We start from the raw sequence: 9895 nt of genomic DNA, 5'->3' as shown, positions 1-9895 counted from the left end.
CGCGGCTATAAGAGCCGGGCGTTGGCGCCCGGAGTTCGCCTGCTCTCCGGCGGAGCTGCGTGAGGCCCAGCGGGCCCCCGGCCCCCCCTTCCGGCCGCCCCCGCCTCTTGGCCCACGCCCGCCCCGCTCCATCGGGCCGACGGCCCCGCCTCGACGTCCGTGCGCTGCTGATCCCATCGCGGGCGCCGTCGGCGGGGGCGCGCTCCGCCGGGCCTGCGGATCCCTCGCCGCCTCCTCGTCTATCTACCTCAACGCCCGTCCCGCTTCGCCCGAGGAGGCGGTCCCCCCCGCAGGCAGTCCGGCTCGCAGGCCGCCGGCGTTGTCATCTCCCCGCGCTCCCCCTCCCAGCCCTCCCCGGTGCGCCGCCTGGCCGCTCCCACTCCTCGCGGCGTCCCGAGCGGCTCCAGCGCGGCCACCACCGCCCCCCCGAGGCCCGGGCTCGCGACGGCCGAGGGCTCCGTCGGCCCAAACCGAGCTGGGCGCCCGCGGCCCGGGTAACGCCTCCACTCCGCCCCGCCTCGCACCGCCCCCGGCCCCCGACGTGGCGACCTTCCCTCGCTTCTCTGTGCTCCCCTCTCCACCTCTCTCGCCTCTGGCCCCGGCCCCGCGCACTCGTTTCTCCCGCAGCCTTCCCTCGGCTCCCTCCCGTCCCCCCCGGACCCGCGCCTCCACGCCCGCCCCCCCTCCCCGCCCGCCCCCGGACCCTGGACAGACTTTCTGTTTCTCTTGACTGTTCTCCCCCGCTGTGCGCCTGCCCGCCTCTCGCTGTCCCCTCTCCCTCTCGCCCGCCCTTCGGCCCCCCCCCTTTCACGTTCACTCTGTCTCTCTCTCTATCTCTGCCCCCCTCTGTCCTGGATACAACAGCTGACCTCATTTCCCGATACCCTTCCCCCCCTAAAGTACAACATCTGGCCCGCCCCAGCCCACAGAAGGCCCGTCCTCCCCAAACGATCAGCGGATACTCCCCCCCCCCCAAAAAAAGCCATCCCCCCGTTCTGACCCGTCGCACATTCGGCCCCGGCGACTCGGCCAGAGCGGCGCTGGCAGAGGAGTGTCCGGCAGGAGGGCCTTCGCCCGCTGCCCGGTTCGCATATCACGCAGCAGGGAGGTGTGCGGCAGCTGTGCCGGCTTCAAGGTAAGCGCCGTGCGGCCGCGGGGATGGCGGGCCGCGGGGCCGGGGGCGGGGGGGCGCCCGGGCGGGTGCGGGGCGCGGGCGGCGGGGCCCCTTCCCCAAGGCGAACCCCGCGCTCTTCCCTGCGCCGCGGAGGGGGCGGGGTAGGGGCCGCGGAAAATGCCCGGAGAGGTGTGAGCGTCTGCAAAAGCGACTTCCTGGTGGGTTTGGAGTTGCGGGGGGGTGTTGGTGAAAGTTTGGGGTTTGCGCCGTGCGGGGGGAGGGCCGTCCCCCCAGGGTGCTGGGCAAAGAGGGGGGGCGCGGGTCTCAGAAACCCACCCTGGTATGCGCACTCGCGCCAGCAAAAGAGAGAGAGGAGAGAGAGAGAGAGAGAGAGAGAGAGAGAGAGAGAGAGAGAGAGAAACGGGTGGGCGGGGCCAGGAGGGAGCGAGGGGGGCTGAGTTGGCAAAAGCGTCCTGCCAGGCGCCACACTTGCAGGATCCCCCCCGCCCTCCTCCCCCTCCCTGCCCCCAACATTTCTAAGTAGGAATCTGGGGAGAGGGGCTGCTCGGGGGCTCCCAGGGGAGTGTCCAGCCCCCGCGCCGCGCGCAGATGGAAGTTTCCATACAAGGAGGGGAAGCTGCCCCCCTCCCGCCCCCACTGCCCGGTGCGGACTTGGGCTGGGGGTTCAGAAGGCGCCCCCCCCCCCCACATGGTCCTCTGCTCAGGGATGGAGCTGGCGGGGAGGGGAGGGGCGGGGGGCGGGGGGCGTGCGGAGGAGAGAGGGGACTGGCTGGAAGCCGCGAGGGGGCGGGGGCAGAGGGGCGGGGGGAGTGGTCAGCGGGGAGGGGGGTGGGGGCCGGGGTGGAGCCGGGGCTGGGAGGAGTCGGCTCGCACATAAAAAGCCGAGGCACTGACCAGGCGGCGAGCTGGACATTGGCTTCTCCTGAGAAGCAGCCTTCAGCTTCCTCCTCCTCCTCCTCCTCTTGCTCCAGCCCAGGACTCCTGCGCAGCTGCAGGTAACCAGCTGTTGAGCGGAGCCCCGCGGCCCTCCGCTCCAGCCCGCCCGCCTGCCCCCGGCTCCGGCTCAGCCTCGGCCGCTGCCCGCTGCCTCCAGCGAGGGCGCCCCCCGCTCCTCCCGCCGCTGCCCTCCGCGGCATGCCCTCTGCTGGGCTCCGGCCGGACCCCACACCGCAGGGCCGGGCTTGCGGAGGGATGGAGCGCGGGGCAGCTGGGAGGCAGCTGAGGTCCAGGCCGGGGCAGCGCCAGGGGACGGAGCTGGCCGTGTAGGTCCCTCCGTGGAGCTGCGGCTCTTCGGGGAGCTTAGGCCACGCGGCTGCCTTCCCGCCGCGGCTCCTGGGCTACTGCCTCGAGGCTCCATCGGGGCTGGGGCCACGCTGCTCGCTGCCCTGTGCCCACGGGCTGGGGAGCCTGGGAGGGGCACAGCTCCGGCAGCCTGCCCCGCCCTTGCCCGGGGAGCCTCGGGGTGCCAGTGGACTCAGAGCCACTGGCTGCCCCCGAAAGGGCTCGTACCTGGGGGTGCAGGGACAGGCTGGGGCCGCCCGCCTGAGGGGCTCCCACCTTCGGACCGGCTGCTGAGAAGCCGAGGGCCCCTCCCAAGCCGCCCACTCCTTAGGGGCGCTCAGCCTGTGCAGGGGGGTGTGTCCTAGGACCGCCACTCCTTCCACCCTGGACCCTGAGGAACTTGTCTGGCCTCCAGGCGGCTTCGCCTGCTCTCTCTTGCTCCCCTGGGGGGCGGGGGGGTCCTGAAGGCACCCTGAGGCTTTGACTTTTCTGCGGCTGTTGGGTGCCCACGGCAGGCTGGAGTTAGGGGACTGGGTGAGTCAGGAGAACGGCGCCCCCCAGAGTCATGCTGGTCATCGGATCCTTGGCCTGAGCTCTGCTCAGCGACAGCCCTGGAGGGGGCCGGCCGCGGGACCCTGAGACTTGGTCCTCTGGGATGCTCGGGCTGCCGCGCCGTGGGGTGGGGCCGTCTGCCATCTTGGCTGGCGCTGGGAGACCCAGGAGTGGCCGCTGCCTGGTGCTGGCCCCGCCCTCATGACATCATAGGATGGAGGCCAGGTCCCGCGTCCAGCACTGGCCCCTGCGGCTCTGGGCATGGCCCAGCCCCTGCAGCAGTGACAATGGGGACCACCTCCCCACGGGAAACCGCCGACCAGCACCTGCTGCCAATCAAAGGCGCCTCCCAGACGGGGCCCATCTCCGTCTCCCTTAGAGCCGCCGCTGGGGAGAGAGCCCTGCTGCCCAGTGGCCTCCGAACTTTCCGAGTGCGAGGCCGGCCGGCGGCTCAGACCCCTCTCTCCCGCAGACACCATGGCGCTTCCAGTGGGGAAGTCGATGCTGGTGCTGCTTACCTTCTTGGCCTTCGCCTCGTGCTGCTATGCTGCTTACCGCCCCAGTGAGACCTTGTGCGGCGGGGAGCTGGTGGACACCCTCCAGTTCGTCTGTGGGGACCGCGGCTTCTACTTCAGTAAGTGGCTCTGGGGGCGGTGGGCGGGGGCGGGGGCGGGGCGCACACAGCAGGTGCTAACAAGTGCTGGGTCCTCTGAGGGGTGGCGGGCAGGGGGGATGGGGGGGCAGGGGGAGGACTAGCCACGGAGGGTGGGCTGGGCTTTGGAGAGTGCATTCATCAGGCACCTTCAGTGTGCGGGGCGGGCGGCACCCATTCCCCCCCCCACTCTCCTGCAATAAAGACTCAAAATGGAGGGTCGCTGGTCTCCCTTGGGGGGGGGGGAGCTGGTGAGCAGGGAGGGGGGCGTGGCTTGGTGCCTGACATTTTGACCATGGCCACATATTCAGGGATGTGCCCATTGTGAAAATTTTATCAAATTGGAGATTTGACAAAAGGGGTAGGAAACCAATGGGAACCAAAGCACACGTTGCTGGTGGGTGTGAGCGTGCACGGCCTGCGGCCTGGGGGCGCTGCTCCGCCTGGGGGTGCAGGAGCGGGGAGCCCCTGGTGCCACAGCGCTCAGGGGGCTGGGCGGTCCAGGGCTGATCCCCCACAGGGCAGGGGCCCAGCTGCTCCCAGGCCTGTCACACCTGGTCCTGGCACTCCCCGTGGGCATTCTCTTCAGCAGCCTCCCCTGACCCACCCTGAGAAATGGGCCCCCAGGGGCCAGGCTTGGCGGTTTCCAAGCTTCTCTTGGAAAAGCATTCCTGATTCTTACATCCGAAGCCCCTGCCGCCTGCCTCGCCTGTGCCCGCCCTCTGTCCCCTGCCTCCTCTGGGGCGGGAAGGGGCACCGTAGGGTCTGGCAGCAGTTGGCCCTCACCCAGGGAGTGGCTCCTGAAGGGGTGCTGGGCCCAGCCCCACCCATGGGACCCACGACGGACCCCTCACTAGGGGCTCCTCCCCCTCCCCACCCGGGCCCCAGGCTGAGGTGCTGGGCGCTCTCCCTGGTGGCTGAGACCCGGAGCCTGGGGGAGCGAGGGGAGGACGGGAGGAGCGGAGGGCGCGGTGTCTGCAGGTCCTCACTCCTCTCCTCCCGTCTTCTTCTTCCTCCTCCCATTCCCACCTGTCTCAGTGTCTGGCTCAGGGAGGCACTCCTGTCCCGGGACCTGTGGTCCTGGAATGTGGGGGTTGGACCCCTCGCCGGGCGGCCCCTGAACCCATTTCCCAAGCCACCCTGGGTCTGGAGACCCTGAGGCTGTGCCCGTGTTCAGTCCAGGAGGGAGGCACTGGGGCGGGCCCCCCTCAGCCCCCGGCGGGCGCCCTGCCCCCTCTCTGCGGGGCACAGCTGACCACCCCTCCCCCCGCAGGCAGACCAGCCGGCCGAGCGAGCCGTCGCAGCAGCCGGGGCAGTGGCATCGTGGAGGAGTGCTGCTTCCGCAGCTGCGACCTGGCCCTTTTGGAGACCTACTGTGCCACCCCCGCCAAGTCCGAGAGGGATGTGTCGACTCTCCCGACCGTGCTTCCGGTGAGACGCCCTCCCCACGGAATCGGGCCTCCTCCCCGAGGGGGCTCTTGGGGGGGGGACACCGCCAGCTCCCCAGGGGGCAGGGCAGCCAGGGGAAGCCCCCGCCTGTCAGCTGGGGGTGCCAGGGTGCCAGCCCCTCGGGCGGGGGGCCCCGGCTGGCTGGGGGCTGCAGCGGGGGAGCCGGCCCCCCTTGACTGGCCCTTCCCCTCCCAGGACAACTTCCCCAAGTACCCCGTGGGCAAGTACTTCAACTCCGGCGCCTGGATGCAGTCCTCCCAACGCCTGCGCCGGGGCCTGCCCGCCCTCCTGCGGGTCCGTCGCGGTCACATGCTGGCCAGGGAGCTGGAAGCCTTCAAGGAGGCCAAGCGCCAACGGCCCTTGAATGCCCTGGCCACGCACGACGCTGCTGCCCACGGGGCCGCCTCGGCTGAGGCGCCCAGCGATCGGAAGTGAGCCAACCTGAGTGATTCTGCGGAGCGGCCCCACCCTCCTCCTGCCTCCTGACTGGACTTACCACCAGGTCCCGGGACTTCCCATCAGGTCCCCCGAGCCTCTCTGCGCCGTCCTCCTCCCAGCGCGCCCCCCCCGCCCCCTGCCCCAACCTCCCCATGTCAGGCTACACCCCTCGGCCCCCTCCATCGGCCTGAGGGCGTCACCCCGACAGCCTAAAACATGTGCAAACCCAATTGGCTTAAAAAATCCCCCCAAATTATCCCCCTAAAATATCCCTCCAACAACCCCCCCCAAATTATTCAACAGCCTCAAAATGTACAAACCCAATTGGCTTTGAATGTCCCCCCCAAATTACCCCCTCAGGGATATTCAACAGCCTAAAAAATGTACCAAACCAATTGGCTTTAAATACCCCTCCCCAAAATCCCCCCCAAATTATTCAACAGCCTCAAAATGTACAAAACAAATTGGCTTTAAATATCCCCCCAAATTATTCAACGGACTGAAAATGTACAAAACCAATTGGCTTCAAATATCCCCCCAAATTATTAAACCAAATTATTCAAGAAAATTATCTGCCCAAATTATTCAGTAAAACTATTCGGCCAAACTATTCAACCAAATTATTCAACCAAACCATCACTCCAAATTATACAATAAAATTTAAACCTCATACACACACATACACACATACACACACACACATACACACACACACACACACACACACACACACCAAGCCCCTAAAACTAGCGGGCTTTTTACAAACACCACAAACTCCAATTGGCCTAAAAAAAAACCCCAAAACAAAAAATCCCTAAAAAACTCAAACTCAATTGGCTGCAAACACACTAAAAAACTAATTGGCTTAAAAACAATTGGCAAGTAAAAGAATTCGGCCCCCCCCCCCTCCGTCTCCTCCCCTAGGACCTCGGGTCAAATTGGCCTTGGGCTCGAGTCCTTGACCGTCCAGGAGACAGGAGGGACCCAATTCCCAGGTGGGCATGTCCTTGCTCCAGCGCCTCCTGCCCCAGACCGGGCACTCTCAGCGCCAACTGGCCTCCCCCCAGCCCCAGCCTGGCTTCGGCTCGGCTCTCACCGTCACCCACCACCGCCACCTGAGACCAGAGGAGGGAAGGGACATGAAAACCTAAATTGGCAGCAATGACATTTAATTGGCACGAACCCCAAAGTCCATCCTGTAAAAACCCCCACACCCCCAAATCTTAACATCAATCCCCACATAAAACACACACACACACACACAAACACAAACACACACACACATAAACACAAACACATACACACACACAAACACCCACAAACACACATAAACACAAACACATACACACACAAACACACACACCCACAAACACATACACACACACACATACAAACATACAAACACAAACACACACACAAACACCCACAAACACACACACACAAACACACACCCACAAACACACACACACACATACAAACACAAACACACACACACACAAACACACACACCCACACAAACACCCCCACACACACAAACACACAAACACCCACAAACACACACACACAAACACACAAACACCCACAAAAACACACACAAACACACACACAAACACCCACAAACACATACACAAACACTCACAACACACACATACCCACACACACACAAACACCCACACACACACATACACACACAAACACCCACACACATAACACACTCACACACACACATACACATAAACATCCTCACACACACACAAACACCCACACAAACACCCACACACACACATCCTCATACACACACACTCACACACTCACACCCTCATACCACACACACACTCACACACACACATACACACAAACATCCTCACACACACACAAACACCCACACAAACACCCACACACACACATCCTCATACACACACACTCATACACACACACTCATACACACACACTCACACCCTCACACCACACACACACACTCACAGGATGGACTTAAAAATGAGAAAGACCAAGCCCCCCACGTGCCAATCTGACCGCGTTCCATCCCAAATTCTCTTGCTGAGGTTTTCATGTCTCCAGCTGCCCTCCTGGCCCCTGCGACAGCCCCTGTGGGGAGGGGCGTGTCCCAGGCCCGAGTTGGCGGTTCCATCTGTTTGAGATGAAGGAGGGGCCCCTTGCTTGTCATCACGGCCCCGCAGTGTGAGCCCGACGCGCACCCCGCCATCGCGTGTGCCAGCGAGGACAGGATGAGGCCAGACTTGGAGGTGCTGTAGCCAAGCGAGGCATGCCCCCTCGCCCCGTAGCCTGACCCCCAGGTGTGCCCGAGAAAGACCTGGGCCTCGGCCCCGCACACCTGGGCCCACCTCTGCCGGCCTCCCGGGCAGCCTCTCAGAAAGGAAGGTCCCGGGCGGCCGGCAGAGGTGATGGGGAGTGTGGGAAGTCTGGCGGTTGGAGGGGTGGGTGGGGGGCAGTGGGGGCTGGGTGGGGTTGCTCTGGGGTAGGAAGTGGCCCAGTGAGGTTTGGCCCAAAGTCGGAGGAAGTGTTGAGGAGACCTGCAGAATCAGACACCAATCAGAACCCCAAATTGACGCCAATTGATCTATCTCCCCCCTTTAATTCGATGCTCCTGGGGCATGTTTCCGTGTTTTTTTTGACCCTCCTTAGCTTTCTTGCGCTCACATCAGTATAACCTCCCGCCCGTAACAGGGGAGCAGTGACCGAAGTCACGCGCAAGCCGCCGTCGTCACCACCGCCGTCCTGCTCCCCGCCATTTATCGCCCTGCGTTTTTTGTTTTTTTTTTAAATCTGTCTCTGTCGCTTGGGTTGAATTGAGAGTGGAGCCTCCGTGGGGTGCTAGCCACAACACCCACGGAGAAGTCCCAGGGGAATGGAGAGGGCCACTGCCCGGCCTGGCTCCCAGGGACGGTGGCTGGTCCCTGGGGGTCCTGAGGGGCGGAGGAGGGGTGGGACGGCGTCTCCCCAGGTGTCAGGAAGGTGCTCGGAGGCCATCAGGAGGGGCCCCCGGCGGTAGCCGGGGGGGAAGGGGCTGCGGACGTGAGAAGAGGGGCTCCATCGGGCTGGAGCAGGTGGCCGCCTTCCGCGCACTTGGGGATCTCTCCCCCCACCCCTCGGTGACACCGTGCCCGCCTCCTCAGCACCCTGCCTTGTCCCCGGGAGGTTCTAGCTCCGCGGGGCCTCCTTGGGGTGGGCGGGGCGAGGCCGGGCAGTCGGGGGGGCTCAGGAGGGAGCCCAGCAGAGCAAGAGAGCTGCGAGGTTGACTCGTCAACCGGGGTTGCTTGGGCCCCGAGGCCCACGGGTCGGGCACCGACCAGCCACCACTCCTCTCGGTGCCTAGGGCTGCCGCAGGGACCCGGGCGGCTGGGGGTTTACCTCCCCCCACTCCTGCCTCCAGCGCAGCCCCCCTGCGGGCGGCCCGACTAGCAGTCTAGAGGCCCGAGGCTTTGGGGCCCTGGCACAGGGCTGGCGTGACCCCGGGGGCGGTCATGCCAGCCTGCCCTCGGCACAGAGGGGCCTCGGCAGGTGCCCGGGGAACGGGCCATTCGGAACATTGGAGGAACCCAAACAGCCAAATTGTTCTAATTGGAAAGCCCAGAGATTGGCCAGAGATCCAAAAAGACTTCGAGGCACCCCAAATCGCCCGCCCGTTCGGCCGGACGCCCATCCCACTTGTATGACCCTCCTCGCCTCGCGGGGATGGGCGCCCGGGGCATCTGCCGACGCTCCTCTGTGCCCCCCGCTCAGCAGCTCTCCGAGGGTCTCAGCCATCGACCCCGGCTCCCCACTTGCCCCCCGTGCTCATGGTTGTGGCCGTCCATCTTGTCTCTTCCCCAAGTCCTCCCCCCAACAGTCTCCAGCGGGACCCCTCTCGGCCCCTCCCTGCGCCATCAGCTGGAGACCCCCACGTGCAGAACACCCATGTCACCGTGCCATCGCCGCCGCCGTGCCTTCGCCGCGGCCGTGTTCGCCTCAGCTCAGCCCCTTAACTCGCTGTCTCCGGCGAGGCCCAGTGCCCGGGCTTCGTCTCTAACCTCATGCTCGCAATCCCAATAAAGTTTTCAAATGCATTTTCTTCTGAGTCCTCTGCTCTTTCCGGGGTGCGGGGCCGCGGGAGGGAGGGGGCCCTGGGGAGGTGAACGCGCCCTGCCCCTCACAGCCCCGGGAGAGGACAGCGCTGGGGTCTGCACCCCATGGCGGGGCCCGGGGACCACATCCTCAAACAGAGGGTGCAGGGGGTGGGGCCCATGGGGGGCTCTCTGGGAGGCACCCTAGCTGCAGCTCCATTCTGTTGTGGGTGATGGGCTCTGGGCAGGTTCTGAAGGTTCCAGAAACAGTAGCTGTTGCTGGAAATGGGGACTCAGCTGCTCCAC

The 9895-nt window shown here is 64.9% G+C and overlaps 1 protein-coding gene across 1 annotated transcript; it reads left to right on the top strand.

The window, feature by feature from the left end:
• Window positions 1-2043: 2043 nt before the first annotated feature.
• IGF2 (insulin like growth factor 2) lies at window positions 2044-9585 on the top strand. The gene is made up of 4 exons (XM_081099409.1): window positions 2044-2130; window positions 3441-3602; window positions 4894-5051; window positions 5265-9585. Exons 2-4 carry the CDS (start codon window positions 3446-3448, stop codon window positions 5502-5504), a joined length of 555 nt encoding a protein of 184 aa, XP_080955535.1. The 5' UTR covers window positions 2044-2130; window positions 3441-3445; the 3' UTR covers window positions 5505-9585.
• The last annotated feature ends 310 nt before the right edge of the window (window positions 9586-9895 follow it).

The sequence above is a fragment of the Myotis nattereri genome (assembly GCF_964212035.1).
Source record: "Myotis nattereri genome assembly, chromosome: 9".
In the NCBI taxonomy this organism is placed as follows: domain Eukaryota; kingdom Metazoa; phylum Chordata; class Mammalia; order Chiroptera; family Vespertilionidae; genus Myotis; species Myotis nattereri.
The sequence above is the reverse complement of the archived record's forward strand: the minus strand, read 5'-3'. Positions and strand labels throughout refer to the sequence as shown.

Coding starts and splice junctions, on each gene's coding strand:
- IGF2 (XM_081099409.1), top strand. CDS start 3,446: ATGGCGCTTCCAGTGGGGAAGTCGATGCTGGTGCTGCTTACCTTCTTG. Junction 3,603..4,893: donor GGACCGCGGCTTCTACTTCA/GTAAGTGGCTCT, acceptor CTCCCCCCGCAG/GCAGACCAGCCGGCCGAGCG. Junction 5,052..5,264: donor CTCTCCCGACCGTGCTTCCG/GTGAGACGCCCT, acceptor TTCCCCTCCCAG/GACAACTTCCCCAAGTACCC.